General features: G+C 47.9%; 1 protein-coding gene across 4 annotated transcripts; it reads left to right on the forward strand.

Annotated features, from left to right (window-relative positions):
- Positions 1-9: 9 nt before the first annotated feature.
- ZBTB49 (zinc finger and BTB domain containing 49) lies at positions 10-26,745 on the forward strand. 4 transcript variants are annotated; one of them, XR_004628940.1, is made up of 9 exons: positions 10-141; positions 8,515-8,685; positions 10,834-11,933; positions 14,426-14,472; positions 20,490-20,563; positions 22,423-22,505; positions 22,598-22,759; positions 22,865-25,493; positions 25,609-25,748. XR_004628940.1 is itself a non-coding variant. In XM_034672134.1 (8 exons), the coding sequence occupies exons 2-8, from the start codon at positions 8,534-8,536 to the stop codon at positions 23,275-23,277; spliced, it is 2,031 nt and encodes a 676-aa protein (XP_034528025.1). In that variant the 5' UTR covers positions 10-141; positions 8,515-8,533; the 3' UTR covers positions 23,278-25,751. The 4 variants fall into 4 exon arrangements, 3 of the variants coding, with proteins under 3 accessions (XP_034528025.1, XP_034528024.1, XP_011228268.1); XM_034672134.1 differs by having other exon boundaries at positions 22,865-25,751; XM_034672133.1 differs by lacking the exon at positions 22,865-25,493 and having other exon boundaries at positions 12-141; positions 25,609-26,745.
- Positions 26,746-27,592: the final 847 nt, after the last annotated feature.

Here is a 27,592-nt window from a genome sequence, read left to right on the forward strand (position 1 = left end):
CACTCCCGGCGGAAGTGACGCCCCCGGAAGTCGGAGGCGGATCCGGCCGGCCGAGGGGGCGTTGTCGGGATGGTTCCGCGGCTGCCGGAGCCCGGCGAGCGGCGCTGAGGGCGGCGGCGGGGCAGGGAGCGGTCTCTGAGGGTAGGTGGCCGAGGGGCCGGAGGCCGGCCTCGGGAGAGCGCGGAGGCCCAGCGCGGTGCAGTGGGAGAGGCCGGGAGAGCGAGCCGGGCCGGGCCCGGAGTCGCCCCCGCCCACGGGCAGCGCCAGGGTCGCGCGGGAGTTGGCTGCGGCCCTCGGGCCCAGAGCCGGGCCTGCGCCCCCGTGCCTCCCCCTCGGGCCCCGGGCGCGCTCCCGGTGTCACCCTGTAGTCGGGAGCAGTGCTGAGCACCGCGGCGTCCCGGGCCCCGTGCAGTCTCGTTTCCGTGTGAGCTGAGCGCGCGCGTGTAGCGGGCGCAGGGACGCCGTCCGCTGTCAGGTTCGGGAGGCGGTGAACGTAGGGCACTCGGCACAGCGCCTGCCGCTTAGTGGTTTAGCTGCTCTTCGCGGCCCCCGAGACGGGGCTGGCACACAGGGCGGTCCCTGAGCGTGCCTAACTGAGTGACTAGCAGGTGAACGGGGTGTGAGTAGGGTTTGTGAGCTACGGTGACGGGGGGGGGGGGTTAACCCGGGGCGGCGGGGGCGGTGAGGAGGTTTCACTCCAGAGGCGAGCGGGTTTGGGCCTGGAACAGGGAGTGCATCCCTTTGCCAGGCCCGCCATGACAAAGGTTCTGGTTCTTTTCTCGCAGTTCTGTAGGCTGGAAGCCCAAGATCAAGGTCGCCGCAGGATTGGTTTCTCCTGGGGCTGCACTGCTCGGCTCACAGACACCCACCTTTGTGCCGCGTTTTCACATGCCTTTCTTGTGTGCGAAGCATCCCTGGTGTCTCTCTTTGGGTCCAGATCTCCTTTTCTTACAGGGACATCAGTCAGATTGGATTAGGGGCCACCCTAATGGCGTCATTTTAACTTAATTACCTCGCTGAAGACCCAGTCTCCAACCTAGAAATATTCTGAGGTACTGGGGGTTAGGGTTTCAACGTAGGGGTTTGGGGGGGCACGATTCAGCCCATCACAGAAGGAATTCACCAGAATGGACAAGGAAGAAAACATTTTCCAACAAAAGTGACAGCATGGCCCCAAGTTTTAAAGAGCAGATTATGGTATTTCGTGTGCCAGGCACATATGTGTGCCTCATCCTTGTTTGCGCTCTCCTGCGTTTGTTTTTTCATTTGCTCCCCTGGAAACCCCGGAGTAGGGTGCGGCTCTCTTCAGTCTTTCTCTGTAACCCAAGTTTTCAGCTTTCAGCACACATATCTCTTCCTTGAGGAAATTTTCCCTGACCCTCGTCCTTCAAATTAATTTGTACTTCCCTCATTTAGTATCTCCAGAAAGTGCTATTCTTGTTTTCCTGTGTCTGGGCATCGGGGTACAAGAGCACCTGGCTATGGGGGTCCCAAACAGACCACTGACAAAATCTAAAGGCAGGGGAATGGGTGGTGGTGAAACTAGAAAGGGATTTATTTCAGGGAGGCCAACACGGGGAAGACAGCAGACTAGCGTCCCAAAGACTGTCTCCAAAGTCTCAGAAGTGCTTCCAGGTTTATATTAAGGTAAACATCGGACAGACATTGATGGTGGATACGTGCAGGTGGGCAGTGAGGGGCAAGTCCATTGTTGTCTTGAGGTCAGTCACATGGGGTCTTCCTGGCTCAAGGCAGTCCTTATGGCCTGAGGGGTAGTTTCGGTTTCTATCGGGATGCTTTGCCTGCAGGGTCTTTTGCCTGAGTTAAGAGATGAGCTGGAAAGATGAACCTAATCAGTTAGAAAGTACAAACTGAGGTCAGAATTGTGGGAATTGAATTGCTTGTTCACTCTGGCAGACTGACACTTCCTAAAGGCGTAGATGACCACATGTGAGTTGTTCACCCTTGTACCCGTAGTGTCCGGCATGTAGTGACAATCTGTAAAGTTAGGTGAGTTATAGGAGAGCTGAGACAGTCTGTGGAAGGCAGGGAACAGATCTCACTCAGTTAATCAGCATTTCCTCCTCACAACAATGTCTTGCACATGTCAGGCACATGCTGCACTTCAACCATGTTGGCCTGCATAGCGTCCTAGGGTCAGTGTAGAGCTAAGACAAGAACCAGGCTTGCTTGCCTGAAGCCATTGCTTTGTCATGGGGTTTGGGGTCGGGGTCAGGGGTGGGGGTGGGGTGCGGATTAGGAATAAGCCACTTGAAAACCATCATGGCCAAAGACAAAGATAGGACCACAACAAGGCAGGCTGGGTGCTGAGGTGTGTGAACCATGGGCCCTCGGAGAAGTGATCCATTAATGGCTCCAGGGAACAAACTGCTGCAAATTCTTCCTGTTTGACCAGTGGGTAGAGTCTTCCACAGAACCGAAGGGTCTTTGCTCTAGGAGCCTCTCTACAGGATAAAATTCCATTCTGGCTCTTACTTCCTTTAGAAGTACCTCTTCATTCACATTTAAGCTTTTTCTTGTGTTTGTCCCTCTTTTCCCATATTTTCATTCCTTTTGCTGCCATTCAGTCCCATCTTTTCACCATCACATTTTTGGTACAGATTTGTAGTATTTAAAACAAGAAGATACTGGGGTGCCTGGATGGCTCCATTGGTTGAGTGTCTGACTTGATTTTGGCTCAGGTCATGATCTCAGGCTTGTGAGATCCAGCCCCATGTCAGGCTCAGCACTGGGTGTGAAGCCTGCTTGAGGTTTTCTCTCTCTCTCTCTCTCTCTCACTGCCCCTCCACACCCCACTCACGCCTGTGCTCGCTCATTCTCTCCCTCTTAAAATAAACACAATGTTTTAAAAAAATAAAACAGGAAGATACTTTAGAGATTATTTAACCCAGTGGGGGACCCCTCCATTTTTACATATCCAAAAACAGAGGACCAGTGTCTCCACCCAGCCAGAAGCTATGTATTGAGCTCTTGTAAGTACCAGAGATACACTCATCAATAAGACAGATGTAGTCTGTGTGTTTACCGCATGAGATTGCTGTTCCTTGTCACCCAGAGTGTGTAGCTGCAGAGGTGGAGATAGGTCTGTGCTCTTTGGGTCACATCACAACGCCTCGTGTTGCACACATTCATCTTCACGTATGCTGTGCTTACCTGCGCGGTCAGGCATAGGTGGTAGACTGAAGGGGCAGCTGATTTGATCTGAGGAAGGCCTTTTATCTGTCACGTGAAACTCAGAGTAGTGGTTAAGCATGGGGGCTTTGGAGTCATTCCCTGGGTTTAAATCCTAACTGCCTCTTACTGTCTATTACTTACTAGCTGTGTCCATCTTCTCTGTAGCTGCTCAGGTTGTCTCTTGCATCACAACAAACTACCCCAAAACTTAGTGACTTTGGAAACTAATTTTTTTTATCTCCCAGTTTTGTGGGCCAGGAATTGAAGCAGGGCTCCCCTGGGCAGTTCTTCAGCTCCACGTGATATTCACCTGGAGGCGGGGGCTGCTCTGCGGAGTTTGGTGTGGCTTTGTCCCCGTATCTGGAGCTGCGTAGGGGGTGCTGGAAGGCTGAGCTCAGCCAAGTCCTTCTTGGGTGCCATGTATTCTCTCCATTTGGGTGCCTTACGGCCAACTCAGGCCTCCAGAGTCACTTTTCCAGAAGAAAGACAGTGGCAGCTGTCAGCTCTTAGGGCCTCAGCCCAGAAATGAGCACAGCTTTATCCCCTTACTTTGGCTTGTCCCATTGGTTAAGGCAGAGGCTGCTCAGATTCAAGGCAGGAAAGACCGAGATCCTGCCTCCCCTTGGGAGGAATGTCAAAATTGTAGCCATCTCCAGGTCCTTCATTGTCCTCATCTATAAAATGAGGATAACAGTAGTATTTATCCTACGGTTATCATGAGAATTAAATGAGTGTGAATTGAGTATGAAATGAGCATGAAAATTAAAGGATGTGGGTAAATGGCTTAGCATAGTGGCTGGCATGCTAGAAGCATTTTATAAATATGTGCCATTTATTATTACTGATTTTAGGTACATGATACATTGTTATTTACAGTTGTTACTCATAGGACACATGAGGAATATAAGACATAAATTGTTTTTCTAGAACTCTCTATAAGCTTATTGGGGAGGTACAGGATTGACATCATGAAGTCATTAGAGGACTGTACTAAGCAGTACAGAAGATGATTTTTACAGTCGCTGTAAACTGTGGACGAGTTCATAACCGCATGTATCCTTCTCTGTAGCTGGAAAATGTCTAAAGCAGATTCAGAGTATTTGCTGCAGTTTAGCATTTAAGTCTGTAGAGGAAGGTTTTGTGTTGTATTTTTGATGTCCTTTTTCTCATGAGCCATAGCATAGCCTCATGGACCTCCCCGGTTAGGAACCAGGCTTTAAATCCTGGCTTTGGAACACAACAGTTTTATGGTCTTGGGCTGGTCGCTTAAACTCCTCATTTCTTAATTTCTTCACTTACAAATGATAATAAGGCTCTGGTAGCCTTATTTGAATTAGTGGATAGAATGTGTGTAGCACGGTTCCTGGCCCATAGCAAATAGTCAGTAAATGAGAGGTAATAAGAATAGCCCATAATCCTTTTCTTTTTGAGCCACCGATGGGGGAGCCCGGTAGGTAACTGATTGCTCCATCATTTGGCTGTTCAGTTCCCTTGAGGATTCAACACGGGACAGTGCCCCACCTCCTGACATAATGCTTTCCCTTTCCGTCGTCTTGTGTTGGGTGATATTATCCTCTCCCAGTGCTGCAGGGTTTTTATAATAGGTGACGTCACCAGTTTTCCTTGCATCGCACCCTAATCTCAAACCAGGAGATCGTGCCAATGCTTCAAACTTTATGTATCAGAAACTAAGCTTTCCATAAAGAAATAGGGGACTCAGAATAAGGTATAGAGCTGGGGGTGAGATGGTGGGGGTGAGTTTTAGAGATTCGAAGTTGAGGGGTCATACAGTTGGAGACGTTTAGCAGAAAGTTGGACATTTGGAAGTGATGGTCAGAGCGAAAGTTTCACATTTAGGAGTTGTCTGCTTAGAGCAGATGAAGACTAAGAATAGACGCGATTGTCAAGGGAAAGAGAAGGCTCAGGGGCCGAATCTTAAGGGACATTAACATTTGAGGGCTTGCAGAGGAAGAAGTACAGCATAGAGATGGAATAGGTCAGGGGTGTAGTAAGAGGACCCGAAGAGTTCTGGAGAGAGGATGTCAAGAAGGAGGTGGGCAGACCATACTCCACGTGCTGCAGCAGAGCTGAGGAGACTGGACTGAGGAAAGGCCACTGTGGGCAAGTCTGTTTCAGTGCGGTGAGAATGGCAGCAAGAGTACCAGGGGAAAATAACTCTTAAGAAAGTAAAGTGGGGGTTTGGGGGGATAGTGTAACTGGGTGACGGGCATTAAGGAGGGTACATGATGTGGTGAGCACTGGGTGTTACATGCGACTGATGAATTATTGAACTCTATATCTGAAACTAATGATGTACTATATGATGGCTAATTGAATTTCAATTTAAAAAGTATATAAAAAAGTAAAAGTGGGATGTGTAGTTGCTGTTTTGAGAGGCGTAAAAGAGAGGCCTATGATGATTAGATGTACCTAGCAGGAAGGTTTTTTTAGTCCTGTTCTGTTTTGCTTTTTTTCAACGTGGGACAGTCTTGGTGTTTGCAGGAGCTGGTGAGCCGGTCAGTTGGGGACAGAGTGAAGCAACGAAAGAGCTGAGGATGAAGCCAAGTCCGGGGGCGGCAGGCCGGGTGGGGGGAAGGGGAGAAGGGAAGTTGGCTTTGCATAAGAGAAGGCACACTTCATCCTGTGAAGCTGAAGGGATTGAGTGAGGGATGAGTGAAAAATTTGGAATTGAGAAAAGAACTTAAAGGCACTCAGGTTATATCAAGTTATCTGTGGGCTCAGCCTTCTTAGTGGAGTCAGGGTCACAGTCACTTTTATGGATGAGGGACACAGACATGGTGGGATTGAAGAGAACAGAAAGGACTCAAGAGCTGTTTTGTAAGAGTGTCGAGGGAGTCAGAAAGACATAAACAAACATTACTAACTGTTGCTAATTAGCAGCAGAGGTTAGCTAGCATGGATTTTAATGGTGGAGTATCTGCTCTGTGCCAGGCAGAGATGAATAAGATGGTACCCTCAGAGCTCACAGCAGAGTTGGAGACACACATGACAGAGCATAATGAAAAGTTATCTTATGGCAGTATGTATGGGGTGCTATAAGATCACAGAGGGGGGACCCTGGAGTCAGACTTGAGGAGGAAACAGTGGGGAAGAAGGAACAAGTTTCAAAATGGCAGGAAAGCCTTCTAGGAGTTGGCAATAGCTCAGATGAGCCCTGATAGGGGAGTGGGCCTTATCTGAAAGGTGGGAGAGTCCAGTGTAAATACAGTATTCCCAGGACAGGAAGTATCAGAACCAAAGGCTTTTTGGGGAGAGAGGAAAGCAGAGGTTTGTAATCTGCCTGCTTCAGAATCACCTGGATGCTTACAGTGCAGATGCCTACATCCCATGCTAACTTGAGCAGAACTCTCCATGGTATCCAGGAATCTGCATTTTTAATAGGCTTTTCAGGGTTGCTGAATACTTAATATGTCAGTTGCTGTATTAGATGTTCACATGGGCTCTCACAATTGTCTCAGTAACCTGTGAGATAGGATGAGGAAAGTGGACATGGAGAAGTCATTTGCCCGAAGTCATGCAGGTAGTGAGCAGTGGTCTAGGCCTCCAAAGTGTCCCCAACACAGCTTGTTTAGGGAGGCACAGGTAGTTTATTTTGGCTGACACATACTGGGCACAGTGGGGGATAAGGTGGTGATGATGGTGGTGATGGTGATGATGGTGGTGGTGATGGTGATGATGGTGATGCTGGTGATGCTGGTGATGGTCATGGTGATGGTGGTGATAATGGTGATGCTGGTGATGGTCATGGGTGATGGTGGTGGTGGTGGTGGTGGTAATGATGGTGATGGTAATGATGATGATGGTGGTGATGATAGGAGAAGGAGCCGTGTTAAAAAGCTTAGGTTTTGACTTAATAGTTTAGTGATTTTTTTCAATAATGCTTATGCAGTGAGGATGAGAGGCAAATAAAGCAGATAATGGCTTTTCAGGTTTTTACTGTACCAAACTGCCACGTTAACCCCCGTAGGCCTGTCCCAGTCTGACTTCATTTTCTCCCCACTACATTTCTTCCTGTAATCATATCTCACTGGATTGTGCTCCTAGGCATGAACCCATGCCTTCCTCCTCTGTGTATTCAAGTGTCTAGCTCTAACTACTGTATTTGTTTAGTTGTGTGTTGTGTACTTTTGTGTGTATGTGTTTCCTTTAGTAGAATTTGACTTTCGTGAGTGTGGGGACCTGGCATGTTTTGTTTGTTGTCGTAGCCCTAGTACCTGGCACATGGTAGTCAGTCAGTAAATAGATGTTGAATAGATGTGATACCTTCTATATTGATCTTGTTTCTCTCTCTCTCTCTCTCTCTCTCTCTCTCTCACACACACACACACACACACACACACACGTACGTACGTCACGTCCTACCACTTACTTGGCTTCAGCACTCTCAAGCTCAGCAGGTACCTCATGCTTTTATTTCTGCCCAGGGTGCCTGTAAGACAGGTCTCTGCTACGGTAGTGCCCTAGCAGAGATGCAAGAAGGAACAAATGAGTATGGGGCGCCTGGGTGGCTCAGTCGGTTAAGCATCCGACTCTTGGTTTCAGATCAGGTCATGATCTCAGGGTTGTGAGATTGAGCCCCACGTTGAGCCCCATGTCAGGCTCCATGCTCAGTGGGGAGTCTGCTTGAGATTCTCTTTCTCCCTCTCTCCCTGATCACACTCTCTCTCTAAAATAAATAAAATCCAGGGGAAAAAGGGAACAGACAAGCCGGCATGCTCCTTTGTGATACCTCTTTTATTATTGTCAAGTGATGCTAGTTTATTTTGACTTCTTCCTCATCTCTCCAGATAAGCTCCTAATTTTCCCACCTTCTCCTTCAGTGCCCCATGTACAGGTGCTCAATAAATGTTGGCTGATCTCATCCAGTTGACTTTTTTCTAATTTACAAGTGTGGGTATGTTTTCATTGAACTATTCCTAAGTAGAAACAAGAGAAGTGCATACAGTGTTACCATGGTCATATTCTGCACTGGCACTGTCAAATAGGCTGGCTGTTTAAACTAAAGGTTTAGTTCCTCAGTCACTCCAGCCACATTTCAAGTGCTCAGTGGCTGCATGTGGCCAGTGGCTACTGTACTGAACAGTGCAGATACGGAGCATTTCCATCACTGCAGTGTTTCTGTTGATCAGCACTGGTCTAATGCCTGAGACAACGTTTTTGTGGGTTTTTGTTGGTTTGTTTGAAGTGTGACTAGCAAGGAATCATGACCATGAGCTGCCTGTCAGTCAGTGGATTCCGGGCCCATCAGTTCCCAGTTGTATCACTGAATCTCGGTCTCATTCACGTTCTTTGTTGTAGGTCTTCTGGGTGGTTGAGCATGGACCCAGTGGCTACTCACAGCTGCCATCTCCTCCAGCAGCTGCACGAGCAGCGCATCCAAGGCTTGCTTTGTGACTGTATGTTGGTCGTGAAAGGAGTGTGCTTTAAAGCACATAAGAATGTTCTAGCAGCTTTCAGCCAGTATTTTAGGTACGTATTTTAGATTCTGTTCTTCTAACTGTATGGAGGAAAAGATGTTCTAGCATGGGTATATTTTGACTAAATTTTATTTTTTCCTTGGGTTTCACTGTCCTTATCTTCATAGCAGATTGTGGATTTTTTGCTTTTTGTATTTAGAGTAACCTGAGAGGAAAAGAGAGTTTAACTAAAATATATTTGGGCAATGAATGTATTTTGGCACTCTGTCTTTGATTTTAATAGTTCTAGTTAATGTCTGTCTTCTCTATATATTTCTTATCCTTTCAGGATAAGAAGATTGAGGAGTAGAATTCCTGGTAAGAACTTTCTTGTGATAAGAAATTGGAGAGGGGATGGGGCGCCTGGGTGGTGCAGTCGTTAAGCGTCTGCCTTCGGCTCAGGGCGTGATCCTGGTGTTCTGGGATCGAGCCCCACATCAGGCTCCTCCGCTATGAGCCTGCTTCTTCCTCTCCCACTCCCCCCGCTTGTGTTCCCTCTATCGCTGGCTGTCTCTGTCAAATAAATAAAATCTTTAAAAAAAAAAAAAAAAAGAAATTGGAGAGGGGAAACATCCTATGTACTATTTTTTTATTAAAATATTTTAGTGTTTGTTTTTCATTTGAATATTCTAAGAAAATAAGTTTGAATTCAATTTACTTATTAATATAATCATTTTTGGATTATTAAAGTTAGGTGTTTTACATACATTTTCTGAATAGCTGAGATTTATTTCTCTAAGCACTAAAGCTTCTTTTTTTACCTTTCTTTCCCTTAAAATGCATACCATTTTACTGCTCTAGTAAACAATATATGGAACGTGATTTCATCTTTCCCTGATAATCTTGAATCATCCAGTTAAACCTCAGCTCTCATATGTGCTCTGAGTACATAGGATAATGGGGTCAGCTCACTGAGGTGCCCAGCACTATTTGTCCCCATGCATCCTGGTCCCAGATTCAGTTTTCCCTACCCCTTTTAAATATGTTCTTCCCTTTAGGTAAGAACAAAGCTGAAGGCTGTTTGGGGGAAGCAGATGATCCAATTAGATAAAATGTCTTCAACAAACTTGCAAGACCAGTTACCTAAGTCAGCTTGCTGGTTTATACGCAGTACAAATTCGTTCACCTGGAACTCGACGCGTACCCAGAATAAAGTGCCGGGGCTATATGGTGTCCCTTTTCCCTTAATAACTCATAGGCCTTTTCTTTTTCTCACTGCTGGTTTATGAGCCATTGGGTTGCTGAGAAACCTCTTAACAGATCTGATTACAAAATGAGTGTATATCAAGTCCCTAAAGCTGTCAGACTCATAGAGACAGAAAGTAGAATGGTGGTTGCGAGGGGCTGGGGGCGGAAATGGGAGGTACTGTTTAATGGGTACAGAGTTTCTGTTTGGGAAGATGAGAGATTCTGGAAATGTCTGGTGGTCATGGTTACACAATAATGTGAATGTACTTAATGCCACCGAATTGACAGTTTGAACATATTTATGTTTAAAGTTTTTAAACACTTAAAAATGGATCAGATGTGGGGTGCCTGAGTGGCTCAGTTGGTTAAGCATCCCTACGCTTGATCTCAGTTCAGGTCTTAATCTCAGCGTTGTTAAGTCCAAGCCCCACACTGGGCTCCACTTAAAAAAAAAAAATGGATCAAGTGGTAAATATGTATGTTTTGTCGCAATTAAAAAATTAAAATTAAAAAAAGAATATCAAATGTTGGTTTATTATAGCTATTTTTATTTTGAGACATTTTCAAGGCATTTAGATATGGAAATATTTTTGTTACGTGTTTTATGGCCCAAAATATAATTTGCCAGGCTAGACATGAAATATTGAAAAATGTGTATCTTTTAGTTGACTATACTGTATCCGTATGCAATTAATAATACATATGGATAATTATATTTTGAAAAAAACAATGAGTGTATTTCAGAATTTTACTTTGAGATCTGTTTGAAAGGTTGGATATCCAGCACAGTAATTTTAATTCATCTGAGTTATTTTGTTTGAATGGCTTACCATAATTTTTCAAAGGATTAAAATATGCTTAATTTTAAAATCTTGGCATTTGTAGAAGGATAGTATTTTTTAAATAGTATCATGAGGATTATTTATAAGAAAAAAATTATCATACTGTAAACAGGTATCCCTTCTTTTATCAGGAGCCTCTTTCAGAACTCATCAGGCCAAAAAAGTGACGTTTTTCACTTGGATATTAAAAATGTAAGTGGCATTGGGCAGATCCTGGACTTCATGTACACTTCTCATCTGGATCTTAACCAGGACAATATACAAGTAATGCTGGACATAGCACAGTGTTTGCAAGTTCAGAATGTTCTGAATCTGTGTCACACATTTTTAAAATCAGCCACTGCAGAGCAGCCCCCGGGCGTGTCCTGTAGCAGCGCGTTCTCCCTGCAGAGCGCCCTGCCCGCCGACGCGCACTGTGGCGCGAGTGAAGGCTACCCTCATCTGCTGCAGGAGTGTCCCGCTGACGTTCAGCCGAGCAAAGTTCTGGATGAGTCACACGCTCACGCTCCACCGTCTGTTCATCTCCATCACTCCGCAGGGGAGGCGTCCAAGCAAGCGCCCGACCCGCTGGCTGGCACCTGCCCGGAACTGCCTTTCAGACAGCCGAGTTACTACTACAAGCTCAGAAACTTCTACAGCAAGCAGTACTACAAACAGGCCGCGTGCCCGGGTCACGAGAGGCCGAGTGAGCAGCCCTTCGCTTTCGGCGCAGCCGCAGACCTCGGGGCCGGCGACAACCAGGCTTGCGCCGGCACTCACTCCGAGTGCGTCCTGGAGTCTTCAGAGCACTTGCCTTCCCACTTCTTGGCCCAGCCCTTGAGTGACTCGGCCCCAGACCCTGAGTCAGACAACCCGTGCCAGCCGCCCACCAGACAGATGAGGCTCAAAAAGGCCATTCACCTTAAGAAGCTAAATTTCCTCAAGTCCCAGAAATCTGCAGAGCAGCCATCGGAAGCCAAGCCGGATGACGGCTTCGCGAAGACGGTAGAATGTGCTAGTGCAGATACTACAGAGAAAGCCAGCAGCCACGGTGCCGAAGAGAAAGAAGGTGAAGAACTCATCAGGTCTGAGCGTTTGAACTGCATTAGCGAGCCGGAGAGGCCCGAAGAGCCCACGGCGCTGGAGGACCAGTCCCAGATGCTTCAGTCACAGAGACAGTACACGTGTGAATTGTGTGGGAAACCTTTTAAACACCCAAGCAATTTGGAGCTTCACAAACGGTCACATACAGGTACACTGATTCAGTACCCACAGGCAGAAGGAAAGGAGATGGTGCAGACGCTCAGACACCACTGCCTGCTCCTGCTTTTGTAAGAAGTTTTGCTGTTGCTTGATGACATCATTGATAATGCCCCCCAAAATCAAGGAGCGTTAGCTTCTCTTTATATTTTTGGTGATGACTTTTAAAGAATAATCTCGAAGTTCTGTAGATGCTTTCATAGAACCAGTTTAAAAGGCTGGCACACTTTTCGTTTTTAATATGGTTTTATATGATAAAGTTTCCATCTCTAAAGAAGTGTAGTGAATTGTTTGATGCGCTGAAAATTCCAAACATACTCTAAAGTGGATAAGCTATGTTTGCGCTTTAGAATTAGAGAAAGTTTATTTTTTTTAAAGCATGATGTTGCCGGTTCATTCAGACTGAAATAAGAGTAATAGTAAAAGTTCTCTGGGAAGTAATTTTCGTATCAGATTTTTTTAAAATTGTGGTTTCGGAGGAAGAGGTAAACTTTTTAATAAGGATCAGCTTTAACCATTTGATATTTTCAAATGTAAATTCTTCCACTTTGAACATTGAATTTTCAAAGTTTTATTACCTTAATTTGTACCTTGTCCCCTTTCCAAAAAGTCTGTTTTTTCCAGGTGCTCATTTGAAGGTGTTACGTAGTACATATATATCACGTGATGCAATATTTCCGTGTTACTTTCCTTCCTGTAGTTAGACTTGATGACTCTAATACATGTCATAAATGAATGACAGTTACAAGCATGAGAAGTAACGCGCTAAAGGATGCCTCTAGGGTAACCGCTTTAAGGTGCTTACGTAATTGTGATTACTGATCTGACATCTGTCATCACTTTGGATTCCCTGTTTCCGTAGGTGTTTGCTACCTCGTAGTATTATTGAGAGACTTTAAATTAATACAGATGGAAGCCCTTCGTAAGTTTTAATGTATTTGAACATGAAGTGCTGTCAGGAGGAGGAGGAGGAGTTCAGGATTACTTAATATGAAGGCAGTATCATTGATTCAGTTTTGCCCTGGAAAAACTTGATTTAGGTCATTCTGTTTGCATGAATTTCCTAGAGCCGAATGATCATTAGAATGTGTATTTGAGAAACATATCTAGTTAGCTTTAAAGGAAACAGAAATTATGTTGTTTGTTCTGAAGGAACATCTTTGGATGCCCATAGTCATACAGTCGTGGCACAGATGTTTACTGGGACAGAAACTGAGAAGGGCAGCGCTTCTCGGATTATGGTCTGGAGAGCCCCTTCAGGGGGTCCGTGAGGGCAGAACTGCCTCCATCATAGTCTGTGATGTTACTTACCGCCTTTTCCTATTCCCACGAGTGTGCAGTGGAGTCAGCTAAAGGCCACACCACTTTGGTGGCCAATGAAATGTTTGGTCGTGTGTTTTCATTTCTGATATGGGCTATCCCAACATCTATAGCCTATGTAAACAACAGCTCTTTAGGGTCCTCAATTATTAAGAGTGTGAAGGGGTCCTAAGGGTAAAAAGGTTGAGAACCACGAGAGTAGGGTTACTGACCCCAGTCATGTATGTCTTAGTGACTGGTGGCTTCCTTTTTCTAACTGTTGTAACTCATACTGGGGGCTGTCACTTAACATTATCTATATCATCCCCGTAATTTCAGACCTAAATATAGTCACCGAATACAGGATTCATGTGATTATAATTACACAGGGTCAAAACCTCCACCTTGGCCTTGAACAAGCCATTAAACAGTTTTAGGAAAAGATCAACATGAAAATGTCCTGCAGGAGCTCAGAAAGCTATCGAGGTAGCAAACACGAGCAACACAGTAAGAAGGGAAGCACTAATTTTTTAAAAGAATCTTAATGAAGCCACTTGATTCAAGGGAAATGGGGAAAAAGGGAGGTTCTTGATTTTCAAGACCTAAGAGGGTTTTACAGGTAAAAGGTGGTACCTTGAAGTACACTTTTAAACAGATCACGTTCTAGAGTCTGTTCAGAACTGCTGTGGCTTCTTCGTAGTGGAGTCCACTCTGTATCTGTTCTATTCCAGAAGGCACTTACTCAGAGTTCCTAAAATCAGAGGTGAGAAGTGGGCAGGGAAGCACATCTCCCATGTCGAAATCTTATTTTCCCTGTTAACATGTGTCAACCAGGGCTGAAAGGCAGTGGAGGGGGCGTCTCCCTGGCACACTCTGTTTTGGGCTCCCCTGTGTGTATGCCTCGTGTGGTGTGAATGAGTTCACCCTCATGGCATCAGAAGTTGGTGGTAAAGGAGTCAGGCTGAAGGGCAGGTGGGCAGGATGCCGCTGTTGAGTACGTCATCTGCTCGCCGTCTGAGGGCCAGAGAGAATTACAAGGACGTAGTGACTGCCCATTTTCATACTCTGATAAAGAACTTGAGCTCCCTTTTGAAAGGACATGGGAAATAGTTTTAACATTTTAAACAAAATTATCCTGCAAATATGACTAATGATTTTACAAGTTGTTATTTTGTTTTGTTTTAGGTGAGAAACCTTTTGAATGTAACATTTGTGGGAAACATTTCTCTCAGGTGGGAATACTCTTATTTACTGTTAATAATTGGAAACCTGAAACCCAGTGTTTTTTTTTTTATTATTATTACAAATAAGACATACGTTTGAACTTATGAGAGAAGCCTCTGATGATATCTGTAACTTTGACTTCAGACTAAATCAGGAGAAAATAATTCTCAAGAAAACAAATTTTTAGTTCATTGGGGGAAAAATAGCATTTTTTTGGTAAGTGTGTGAACTCCCCCTCCCCACCTGCCTTAAGGATGGTTCCAGTCCTAGTATATTTCTTCTTTTTCATGAATGAAGTTTCCGGTGAACCACAATGAGCGCACACCTGGGCGCCGCACAAGGCTGGGCTAGATCCAGGACACGTGGAGTCTTACTCTTATGGGGACAAAGGTTGTTAGGAGGTGAGAACAGAGCAATCAGTTCTTGTTCCTGCTCGTTTTAGCTGACCTCCGATAGCTCATTTGGACACGTATACTCTCATCCAGCCCGTGTGTGCTGCACCCTCCCGTGGGCCGTGTGCTGAACTGGGCACTGGACATAAAGAAACCTAGAGATTTCATGTTTTAGAGAAAATGTTGACTGTAGCCTGGTGGGAACCTTCTTCTGAAGTAGGAGGAGGTGACTTGCTCTGCCCCATGCTGGGCCCTGGCATCCCGGGGGTGCACGAGAAGCAGCCACCACACAGCTGTTTTGACAGCCCGCGGGCGGCGGGCGCAGCGACCCCTGTAGTAGCAGCTCTTGGCGGATGCTGTTCCCTGGGGCGAGGCCTCCGGGCTGGGCCTTGATCCAAGAGTAGAGCCCTCTAGCCGGTAAGGGCTGGGCGGCAGGCCCTCCCCAGGGCACAGAAACTCAATGGCAGTGCCATGTTCTGACACCTTCCCCACGGAGCCAGCTCTCCCAGTGTCCCCTTCATCCTCCCATGCGCCCAGCCCTGTGCTCTCAGGGACTTTTCACGCCTGCAGCTCCCTGCATGCAGTGATTGACCAAGTCCTAACGTCTGCCTTTGCGTCTTTAATCCATACTTGGCATCCAGGAGAACACCAGGCACCCACTAAACGTTCAGTAAGTTTTTGCAGAGCTGATGGGAGTCCTCACCCCTCCAGCCGCCATGCACTTGAGGCCTCACTCCTTCCTGGCAGCCTCACCCAGGGCTTCCGAGCTGGGGCTGTGGAGCCGGGCAGTCTGCATGTGGGTCCTGCCCCTGGCTTACTGCTCAGTCTCACCTTTTGGCACTTCAGCTTCCTTGTCTGTAAAACTGGGGAGATGAGATGCCACCCAACAGGTGTGTGGGGGGTACCTGAGTCGGTAGGAGTGCGGACTCCTGCCTGGCGCGTAGTTAGTGCTCAAGGGTCATCACTGTTTCCCGTCCTGGTGTCGGCCGGCCCCTCTGTTCTTGCAGACCAGTCTTCCCCCAGCATCCTAACCTTACAGCTTTGGGGTGGGGGAAAGCCGGAGGCCTGGACTAATGACTATTAATAATTAGCAACCATAACTTCTCTGGGGCTCATTTTTCTAAGTCTTACAACATGGATGTAGTGCCTCATGTGAGTGTTAGGAGCAGTGAATGGAACAAGGGACACAAAAGCCCTTCATCCATTTAAAATGTGGTAATGCTGTGGGTTCTGTCCTCCTTGCTGGGAGCCTTCTGTGACTCTTCATTGCTAATCAAAGAAAACCAGACATTCAAATATCTCTAGTCAGCCTTCGGCCTCCTCTCCCGTCACCGAGGCCAGGGCCCCCCCCTTTGGAGACTCTGATTCCGTTGTTCTGGGGTGGGGTTTGAGCGTGGGTATGTTGTATTATGGCCATTCTGAAGTTGGGAGCACTGCTCAGACCTTGTCCTGCACTTGCCCTCTTGAGTCCTGTCAGGGGCAGCCCTGGCTGACAGACGCCACCAAAATCCTCCTCTGTGCTGGGGTCTGTATTTCTGTCAGATTTTTGTGAATATAGGATTATGTATAGTTGCAGTTTTCAGATGTATATTGCTGTTTTATTTCATAGCGAAATTGTGAAATTTTTTGTGAACAAGGACTTCTTTGAAAAAACTTCAGCAAGTGTTTGTTGCAAGCCTGCAGTGTCCAAGGAGCTCTGCCACGAGCTGGAGAAATGTACTTAGGGAACAATACGGGCAAAGAAAAGAGAGTGGTCATTTCTGCCTGGAAGAAGTGGTGTGTGGGGTGGGTGAGGACATGAAATGTGTTAAGACATTGTTTAGGTCAGCCCCTACGACAAGCCGGCATTTGAGACCTGGGGGTCTCTGGCATTCTAGGACAAGAGAGCTGTAGGGTGGTTTATATAGGGATACTTTGTAAGTAGTGCCCACTAACCATCCTTCCCCTTAAGCCAAGTGTTCATTTCTTAGAATGAACTGGAGTAAATGTTTGTGGTTACACGGGATTGGAATGCTCCCATGCTGTTGCTGGCATATTTACTTTGGTAGAAGTGAGTTTGTAAGTTATTTTATCTTTTGGAAGACTTGAAAGTGAGAAAACAGATTTACCAATGAGAATTAATCTTTTATACTGTTTACTCAATTTATATTTAGTAGGATCAGTCTTGGGGAAAAAAGTTAACCACAACCTTGATGATGAGTCGTAAGCAGTATGATATGTGAGCTTTGAGAAGCTACCATAATCTGAGATTGTGACAACAGACTGTCTGTTAATGTCATTCTGGACACGGTCTGCGCGCAGATTTCAGCTGTCGGGAACCCTGCATACTTTAGAGTGTGAATGAGGCTCCGTCCGTAGTGCCGGGTCCCCCGCATGGAGTAGAACCTGGACTGGTAGGTGCCCCCAGAGGAGAGGGAAGGGAGGGGCAGGTCTGCATACCTGTGATGTGAGCAGTGGGAGGAGGAAACCTGGGTGCATTGAGCTGGCTTTGGGAGAGTAGAGCAGTTTGGTCTCTCCAAAGACGTAGAAATGGACACTTTGAGTGGCTGGTGCAGTGCCTTCTGGCAGTGCTGTCCGGAGAGGGGTGCCCCACGTCTGTCCGTGTGTAGGAGCCCTGCCTGGAGACAGGCATGCTCCCCGGGGCACTGGCACCGCCTGGCACCACAGGTGACAGGGGGAAATAAGAGTGTTTCAGTGAACTTCTCATAAGTCGTGGAACTTCTGGCCCTGAGGTGATAACCCCACACTCTCAGTGTCGAAGGCCCTACTGTCAGTAAAATGATCACTGCTGTTAGGTGACAGCTCTCTGTGCATCTCCAGATTTATTTCCCCCTGTTAATTTTATTTTGTGAAATCCTGAAGCCCCCAAACTCCTGAACTAGATGACTTTTAAGATTTGAGATCCCTTTTATGTCTAAAATGGTATGATTCCTTGGCTGTTTTTCCTGTAAATAATCTGCTGCCTTTAGAAGAGTGCTCTAATAGAGAATATATGCTTGGTTTGTCCACGTTTAAATACAGATGCTCACGTACATATTGGAAGGAGTTATTTTTAAATTACTCAACAGATCAGATGTTAGTTCTTTTCTACAGCAGTTTTTCTCTGAAAAATCCTGACAGCTCCCTCCTAATTTAAAATATTTGATTAGAAGGAACAGAGCCCCCTTTCCTGCTAGTATTCTGGAACATAGCTAGACAGCATGGCAGCGCTGCCAGCCTTTGAGACCACTGTCGGGCCTGGGTCGGGATATTTGGGCCACCTGTAGGAGCTTAGGCTGATTCCTTCCTTCCCAGAGCGTCTGTTCACTTTTCCATAAAATGCGACACTAAGACTTTGTGAGGGAATTGTGACGACAAGGGTAGCAGTGTCTGCAGCTGCCTAGCAGAGTGCTTCATTCCTCGTGATCCCTTACTGATCCGTAGCAGTTCCTGTCATGACCGCTTGTGAGAGTGGTCACATGTCCAGCTGTAGATAATCTCCAAGATGTGGACTAGGTACTTAGCGTGCGTAATCAGTACTAGAGGAAGTCAGAGTTTACTAAAAATACAGACAGTTTGCTAAAGATCAAATAATCTGGCTCCCAGTTCGCTCTGTAATTTGGCATTAATCATTGCTGGCATTATTGGACTTTTTTGCCTGAGTCGTTCAGGATTTAAACTGCTTTTATATAATTGATCAGATCAGTATGTGCTCCTTTTAGATTGTGAAAGATTTTCCTTATACCTTTCAGACATTAAATAGCTAAAAAAAATTTTCAAGGGTTTTACTGTTGCTTACTGCACTATTTTAAGTGGAAGGCCATTGTTACTTGCTTTGAAAACAAGTAATTGTTACGCTTTACTTAACAAGAAAGGACGCAGCACTGCTAAGAAGTGACTCAGAATACGTTTCAGTCATGATACATCGTTTACAAAATAACTTAAAACAAAAAGGACCTAATTTAACAGATGAGCAGATGGTGCAGTTCAAATTGTTACATAATTGATGAGCTTTTCTGGAATTTGGAATTGATGGACTTAAAACAGTCAGTGGTGCATTGTCTTACCTCCAGGGAGCTGCTTCCCTTGCGGCCAAGTGACGGTTGCACGGAATCGTCAACACAAGCTAGTGTATCTCAGGGCCTGTGCGAGTGTAGACTCACACAAGCCAGTGCTCATTCTTGGCCCAGCCGTGTAACAGGAGCAGCTGTTTTACTTATCTCGTGCTCCGTTGGCATCTGAAAGAGAGGGTGCAGCCGTGGCGAGGAGTGGTTTGTGCGAGGTGTCAGGGCCGGCAGCCCCCGCGAGACCGCTGTTGACAGTGGTTGTTTTATTGTTATTAGGAATCATTCCGATAAAGCCGGGGATTTCCCAGTTCTTTGCCAAGTTCTTTCCCTTTAGTTTTCTGAAATAAACCTGGGTTTTTTCCTAAGCCGTTATTTATCATATTCTGAAACATAACGTCTGACTCGGTGATTTCCCGGAGCCTGACACACAGAATCTCCGTGTTCTGTGACATAGAACCCACAGACCACACTTTCTCTGCCTGGAAGTTTCCACACATACGTGGACTTCAGACCATCTTCAGACCCGTAGCCGTGAACTGACTGGGCATTTTATTTAAAGTCAAGTGTGCAGATTTTACACAGCTGCGTTGGTCAGTTGGGTGTTATTGTTCATTCTCCCTTTTTTGGCTTGTTTTGTGCATAATGCCTGCATGTTTCCTCTTGGGTATAGTCATTCATTCATGTCAGTGTTTTTGTAACAGAACACTGTAAAAAATTAGGCAGGGGACAGGACAGATTGAGTCTGTTAAGTTGGCTTCCAGCAGTGGAGGATTTCGTTCCAATCCTGATTTGTGACATTAGCCAGGAGCTTTTCAATACGATGCCGTTGCAGGTTTAATTTCAAGGTACTTAGGCAGTTTCCCGTTGGCTTATTGATGATTACATGGAAATCTATTTTGTGATCTCCATTTAAATAAGTTATTCTTGGTGAAGCCCTGCTAGCTTCAGAAATTAGGGACATAAAAGGCCCTGCAGCGAACCAGCTACTGCGGAGCTCCTGACATGTGTTTCTGCACGAAGGTAAAACAACGGCAGCGCTGGCGGGGAGAACAGCCATGCTGCCGCTGCAAGTCCCGTTTGCACAGTCTGACCTTCTCTAGGAGCAAAAGCAGGTTTTTAAAAAAGAAGAAATCCTGAAATGATGAAGTACAGTCACTACTTTTTTTTTTTTTTTCCAAGGGACGCTTGCACATAGGTGGTCCAAGTTAAAAACCCCAAATAAAGCACAGCAAGGTCTATTTAAATACAAGCCCCCAGAGCAGCCTCCACAGGGTGCCGGGCCCATTGCAGAGGGAAGCAACACGGTGCACGCCTGAGGTGGGACAGGCCAGGGGCCCACGTGGAGCAGACACAGAATGGAGACGCATCTGTGTTCAGCACGCTGCTGGGCAAGGCCACTCCGTGGAGTTAGACTTGGACTGGTCCCTGATCTCGCACAGGCTGCTTTTGAATTGTGCGTAGGTAATCTTTCCTGGGAAAGTTGGACCAGGACCTGGCTCAAGCTGTCAGTTTTCCTTTTAAATTTTGAGACCTTTAAGAAAATTTTTTCATTATTGGTGTGCTTTTTCTCCCCCCGCTTTCTTGCAGGCAGGTAACTTGCAGACTCACTTACGTCGGCATTCTGGTGAAAAACCATACATCTGCGAAATCTGTGGAAAGAGGTCAGTGCTGGGCTTATTCTTCCGTTTGTAAGGAACAACTTGTAGTCTGTCTTTGAACTCAGTGTTCTCTGAGCCACTGTCGCTGAGGAACACAAGTAAACCTTCTGGCTTTCCATGGGATACATGATGAGAAGAGCAAAAAGAAAGAGAAGTGTTAATTAATAGAAACTCTAGGGGTGCCTGGGTGGCTCAGTCGTTAAGCGTCTGCCTTCGGCTCAGGGTATGATCCGGGCATTCTGGGATTGAGCCCCACATCAGGCTCCTCCGCTGGAAGCCTGTTTCTTCCTCTCCCACTCCCCCTGTTTGTGTTCCCTCTCTCGCTGGCTGTCTCTATCTCTGTCAAATAAATAAAATAAAAATCTTAAAAAAAAATTAATAGAAACTCTAGGACACGAGTCTTATGAAATGGGATTTTACATGAAACAAAATTATTTTATACCAAAATTTCCATTCGTTCCAAGAATGTATATTAACATAGATAAATGTCCCCGTGGAGGTGACTGTCTTGTGGGGAAAATTAGACTTGGCAGCCAGAAAGCCTGAGCATCAGGAGAGGGCCGGAGGAAGTGCCCCTAGCTGAATCAGGGAAAGGCTTTGAGAGCTCAGCAGCGGAGGAGGGGCCCTAAGGAGGGGCTGGGCAGGGCTGTGACTGGTGATGGAGTCTAGGGGGACCCTCTTCCCCTCACTGGGTCATTTGTCGGGATTCCACATGCTCTCTTCGAGCAGTCATGCTCGGGCAGCAGCCACCAGTCTCAGCAATTCCGTCGTTCATTTGTTTCACTATTCACCATTTATTTGGCACCTACTGTGTGCTGAGTGCTGGGAGTGGAACATAGAAATAAACAGTACAAGTTCTGCCTCTGATAAGTTCATTGTCAGGAATGGTGGACAGAGACAGATGTGGGGACAATGAAGGTCCGAGCCCTCTATTGCAGTGCAGCGCGTGCTGTGTGGAGGCCAGTACAAGAAGCAGCTCTTGTTAGGTCTCTGTGGATGGGAGGAGACAAAGAAAGAAGAGCTGCCTGGCCTGACATGTCTACCTTTCTGCCACGGCCACCTGAACACCGATGACCCCGTTGCATGCTGGGGTAGCTCGGACCGCTCATTTCAGGTGCCTTGTAGCGTGGACCCCCCGGCTGCTTCAGGTGGTCCTGTTGCTCCAGTGTTGGCCTTGTTTTACACGATGTCTTATATGGGAATCTTCTGAACTCCATTTAAAAGTAAGACATGTATTTAAAATCATGTCTGTAGGCAGCATCTTTTCCCAAATAGAACCAGCTACTCAATCAGGTGTGGTGGAAAGGAAGCATAGATTTCTGTATTGGAGAGCCTGGCTTAGAATTACTTCCTGAGCCAAGCTGCTGACCATCTCTGAAGAAAGAAGATGGAACTAGGTAGAAAAACAAAATAAAAACCGAACACTTGAATCATTTTCTACTTTCTTTTAAAAAAGAGATGGGCGCCTGGGTGGCTCAGTCAGTTAAGCTTCTGCCTTTGGCTCAGGTCATGCTCTCGGGGTCCTGGGATCGAGTCCTGCATGGGGCTCCTTGCTCAGCAGGGAGTCTGCTTCTCCCTGTCCGCCCCTCTGAGCGGGGAGTCCCCTGCTCATGGTCTTTCTTGTTATCTCTGTAGCTATCTATGTCTTCATCTCTCTCAAATCTTTAAAAAAAATCCTTTAAAAAAATAATAAAAAAGAAAAAAAATATCTTTAAAATGCATATTTCAAATGAACCAGGCCACTTCTGATTACATTCTGGAGTGTACGGAGCAGTTTCTCTCCTCCGTCAGTGACTTGCAATCACAAAGATTTGCAGCCGCATAGAAAGAAATTCGTAATGGTTTTTCAAATCACATTACAGGTTTGCAGCGTCTGGTGATGTCCAGCGTCACATCATCATTCACTCGGGAGAGAAGCCACACTTGTGTGACATCTGTGGGCGAGGTACTGCGGGTGTTTTGGTTTTTTTTGTCCCGAAGACTGCTGATGGCAACGTTCTCGGTCCTTCAGCTGAGCACCTGTTGTGGTCTCCCCAGGGTTCAGTAACTTCAGTAACTTGAAGGAGCACAAGAAGACACACACGGCCGATAAAGTCTTCACGTGTGACGAATGCGGCAAGTCCTTCAACATGCAGAGGAAGCTGGTGAAGCACCGGATTCGGCACACGGGGGAGCGGCCCTACAGCTGTTCTGCCTGTGGTAAGTTCCCGACGGGCTGTTCGGTGGGGGTGGGGCGCTGGTCTCTGCGCCCGCCCTGTCATTGGCTGTTTTGGTGTCGTGGGTACATCGTCCCTGTTCTCACAGGTAAAATGGAGGCATTGCGGTTTCTTTCCCACCTCATGTGGTGGTGCGTTCAGTCCTGCGTTCACGTATGTTCCTGGGAGGTGTCCAGAGCTGTCCTAAGGTGCTCTGCGGACAGAGCCCCGGGTACCGCGCGCTCCTGGTCAGTGGGGTGTAGACAGGTGGGAAAGTGTGGGAGCGTGGTGTGCCGCCTGAAGAGCCAGGTGTGGGGGCTGCAGGTGGACTGTCCTGCAGGAGCGTCGAGAGCACATGATGGGGTCAAGGAGGGAGGGCTTCTCGGGATCCTGTGTTACGAAACAAAGGAGCCTCCTGCGGGCATTTGGTGCAGCAGCGAAGTCACGGGAGGAGAGGGAAAGCTGGCAGCCCTTGCTGTCAGTGTGCATCACTGTGCACGTGAGCACTGGGCTCAGCGTTAGTGCCCTGTGACCTGTGATCCCAGTGTTTGAGCTTCTGAAGAACTGCGTGTGTGTGTGTGTGCACGTGTGTGCACATGCGTGCCTGTGACAAGTGACAGCGTGAACTGGATCATGGAGGAGTGAGGGAGTGACCGTGTGTATGGTCTCCTGGTGAGAACACATGGGAAGCTGTGGGGTCCGGCCGTGGGAAGGCTGCAGTGGAGCGTTCCTCAGAGCGCTCACTCTGCCGGGAGCGGGCATCCCAGGGTGGGCCTTCTGGCTTGTAGCCGCAAGGGAGCTTCGTTTTTATCTCCCACTGGAGTTGTGTACAGCTCTCCTGGATACGCATTTAGGCAAGTCTGCGACTGTTCTCATTCCTCTTTATTAAAATAAAATCGTGTTGGGGCGTGTGGTAGTGCAGTCGGCTGGGCGTCCGACTCTCGATTTTGGCTCAGGTCATGATCTCAGGGTCGTGAGATCGAGCCCAGTGCTGGAGCTCCGCGCTCACCGTGGAATCTTAGAATATTTTCATCACCCCAAAAAGAAACTCCAAGCCCAGTAGCAGTCACTCCCTGTTACCACGCTCCAGCCTAGGCAACCATTAACCTACCTCCTCGTTCTGGGTCTGCGTGTTCCGGACATCCCACATAAATGGAACCCTCCAGCGTGTGGTCTTCCGTAACTGCCTTCTTTCACTTAGCAAATCTGCTGTGAACATTCTTGTATAGTTTGTGTGGGTGTGTTTTCGTTTTCTTGAGTTCAGAAGACGGGTTCAGTTTTAAGATGGCTTCACATCCTGGGCTTTTCGGGGAATAGCGCTCCCCCTCTTCCTTTACCCCTCCTTCCACCCCCCCCCATTTCGTGCTTCTTCCAAGGACTCCCTCTGTTTCCCTCCCCTCTCTTCCTTTCCCAGCATTTCTCTGCACTTTCCAAGGCACAGATGTTCATTGTCCTTCAGCCCTGGGTCCTAGCAGTTTACTCAGGAGACTTCTCTGTCCGAGTCTCCTTGCCCCCTGGGCAGTCCTCTTAGGCTGGATCGAGGATGGCTCCAGGCAGCTCGCTTGCAAGCACAGCCCTTGTCCGGTCTGTGGAAACGCCGTGTCCTGTGTTGCCGGGGACTTCAGGCCACAGCCGTGCAGGGGACCCTCCTGTCTGCCACCAGCACAGCTGGCCAGCTGTCTCACTGGATTTCCCAGGCAGGAGGCAGGAGGCAGATGCCACACCTTGCTGTGAGGACAGCTGTGATGTCTGGCTCCCTTGTCTTGACTGGTGGGATCAAAGAGAGACACCGCCCCTGGTCCTCTCCTGGCGGGAACTCCGCTGTGGCTAAAATTCACATGCTTAAGGACCCTAGAAAAGATTATTCCCGTTTGCCCAGTAATTCCACTATGGAGAATTTATTTCAAGGAAGCAGTGAAAAGAAAATGTTAAGTGAAGATGAAGTGTAGTAGCAAAGGGGGGTGCAAGCCACCCAAACGTGCGGCAGACGGAGGGGGTGGTTATGAAATAGCACCTATGTGTGAACCGTATGTTTTATAGACAGCGCAGGAAGTGGTGAAAGTGCTATTACTGGGGTGTTCCATGAAGGAAAGCCAGCCTGACGCTGCGGGCCAGGCGTAGACGTGAAGACACAGAGTCACGAGGTGTGCCTCGGTAGGCTGTGTGGGGAGGAGGGGCCAGAATGTAATGCGTGTGTGTGGACACCTAGTTTATTGTTCAGAGTGCGTTTTTTTAGTGGTCCCCCACTGCCTGACGAGGGCAGAATAGCTGAGCATTCACACGATAAGGGAGAAGTTCTAAATATGTGTCCACTAACTGCGATGTGTTCTCAGTGCTCCGTAAATGGTGGTGTCTTCTGTAAGGTTATTTATTGAGGTTGAAGTTATTAGCTGACCTTCTCACCTGCCCTGATCCCGGAAGTAGATCCCCTCCCTCTGTCACATACACAGAAAGGTAATAGAACCGGGAGAAGTGTGTGTGAAATGATATTAAAAGCAAAAAGGTATTTCTCAATTATAGATTGGCCATGGTAGATTTATGAAAATTTAAGCAAAACCAGTGAGGTTTCCCAGCACGGGCCAGTAGGGGCAGGCAGCTCGGCTTGCCAGCGAGGCGCTCCTGTGCAGGGAGACGGGGGCTCTCGAAGGCTCACGCTGAGGTACCCACAACCCAAAGGCTGCTTGCAGGTCGGAGGGACGCAGCTGGAGAAGAACGGAGGAGCCTTCCAGAGTGAGCAGGTGACAGGAGGGCTGGAGTTCGGGCACGCTAACGCAGAGTCGTGTTTTGGAAGGGGGAGGGGGAACGTCCTTCCAGAACGTCCTCCTCTAAAAGGATCCCTTGTTGGTTTTGCAGGAAAGTGTTTCGGGGGGTCTGGCGACCTCCGCCGGCACGTGCGCACGCACACCGGGGAGAAGCCATACACGTGCGAGGTGTGCAGCAAGTGCTTCACGCGCTCAGCGGTGCTGCGGCGGCACGAGAAGATGCACCACAGGCCCGACGAGGGCCAGGACGTCCTGGGCCGGCTTGCTCACGCCGCTGAGACCTCCGACCTGGAGAGATCTCAGAGCTCGGACTCCTTTTCCCAAGACGTATCTGTGGCTCTGATGCCCGTGTCGGTCAAGCTCCCCGTCCCCCCCGTGGGGGATTCAGTGACAGAGTTTGACGGCCACTCTGCCAGCTCCTACTGCAAGTTCCGGCCCGTGGCTCAGCCTCCCGGAGCCGATGAGCCGGAGAAGCTCGGGCTGGATCCCGGCAGACTCGCCAAGCCTCTGATGCAGCCGGCGCAGCCTCAGGCCTACGCTTACCCAGACGTGGCCACTGTGGCCAGCGAGCAGCCGCTGCAGCCCGATGGCCTATCCCTGGGCCGCTCGTTCCTGGCTGCACCGGACAATCACTGTGGCGACGCTCTGGGCAGCCGTGGGGCCACCACGCCGTACAGGAACTCCGAGGGGCAGTTCTTCTCCAGCATGACGCTCTGGGGGCTGGCCATGAAGACGCTGCAGGATGAAAACGAGCTGGACCAGTGATGGCCGGGACAGCAAGTCCCAGCTTCAGAGTCTTTTCTGAGCCCAGCAGACCGGCATCTGCACTGCGGGAGAGAGCCGCTTCTCTGTGGTGGCCCTTTCTCACCGGCCCGAGAATAGTTTGACCATTTCTGTGCTGACGGTGACTGATGACTGAAAGCTTCCGGAGCCTCAGGATTGGGGAAGAAGGCCCGGTGGCTGCCTGTGCACACAGACACAGGAGTGGAGGAGTGGACAGCCTGGGAAACCATCCCGCTGACCTTTGCCAGCACAGGGCGTGCACGCGTGGGGTCAACTACTGTACGTCTCAGTCACATGAAAGGGAAAAATATATAATAACACAAATCTGTTTGCATTTATACACGATTGAAATTTGTACTGTTTTGTATTTTTATTTACACAAAAAGTTTATTTGTATATGAAACTCATGCTATAATTTAATTTGAATAAATGAAACTTGACTTTCTATATAATGTGTTTCTTCCATGATTTTCATTAAAGACCACAGTGGTATAAAAATAATTATCAACAAGGTCTCACCTTGCCAGGATGAGTCCTGGGTTCAGTTCAGCCACCTGGGATGGTGGGCTTCAGAAGCCATCAGAACAGGGCCTCTATCCTGGCTGCTGCTTACTGATTAGGTCCCGGGCAAGCTTCTCAGCCTCTCAGAATCTTCTCGGGGTTTTCTTTTCTACAGTCTGAGATAGAAATCTTGTAGCTCCCATACAAGGTGCAAGTGACCCCATCACCCCCTTGCACATACCTGCCCAGAGTCCAGTTGCTTGGTGGGGCTTCCCAAATGTGTGCCTCCTTCTCACCTGTCCAGCAGACCCGCTGGCCTCTGTGGGACAGAATGGGGGGGTGTGCGTGGGGCTGTCACTGACTGTCAGAGTGAGTCCAAGCAGTTGGATTTAAATGCAGGTCCCCGTGTGACACAAGTCTCTTGCCCGTGAAATGCTTGCACAAAGGACCACGGATAGTGTCTGTCCACTGGGACTCCGAGATAGGGTACCAAGGAGCGAAGCGGGTAGGTGAGCATTTTCAGGGGAAAGCAGCATAGTTGCAGACTGGAATGTCCACTTTGAAGTCAGACTCGGGGTCGCTCCCGGGTTTTCCCGGCCATGACTGGCCCCACAGCCCTGCAGGTCTGGGGCAGCAAGCGTGTAGCATCCCCATCTTACAGATGGGAGAACCCGAGGTTCACGTGGGCACGCCACCTGCGCGGGGACATGTGGCTGGTCAGGCCCGGAACTTCGTGGGTGTGCCTGGGAGTCAACTCGAACCGCAGTAGCCACCCATGAGCGGGGGTCTAG

Source organism: Ailuropoda melanoleuca, chromosome 11 (assembly GCF_002007445.2).
Source record: "Ailuropoda melanoleuca isolate Jingjing chromosome 11, ASM200744v2, whole genome shotgun sequence".
Taxonomy (NCBI): domain Eukaryota; kingdom Metazoa; phylum Chordata; class Mammalia; order Carnivora; family Ursidae; genus Ailuropoda; species Ailuropoda melanoleuca.

Coding starts and splice junctions, on each gene's coding strand:
- ZBTB49 (XM_034672133.1), top strand. CDS start 8,534: ATGGACCCAGTGGCTACTCACAGCTGCCATCTCCTCCAGCAGCTGCAC. Junction 8,686..10,833: donor GCTTTCAGCCAGTATTTTAG/GTACGTATTTTA, acceptor TTCTTTTATCAG/GAGCCTCTTTCAGAACTCAT. Junction 20,564..22,422: donor TGCGAAATCTGTGGAAAGAG/GTCAGTGCTGGG, acceptor ATCACATTACAG/GTTTGCAGCGTCTGGTGATG.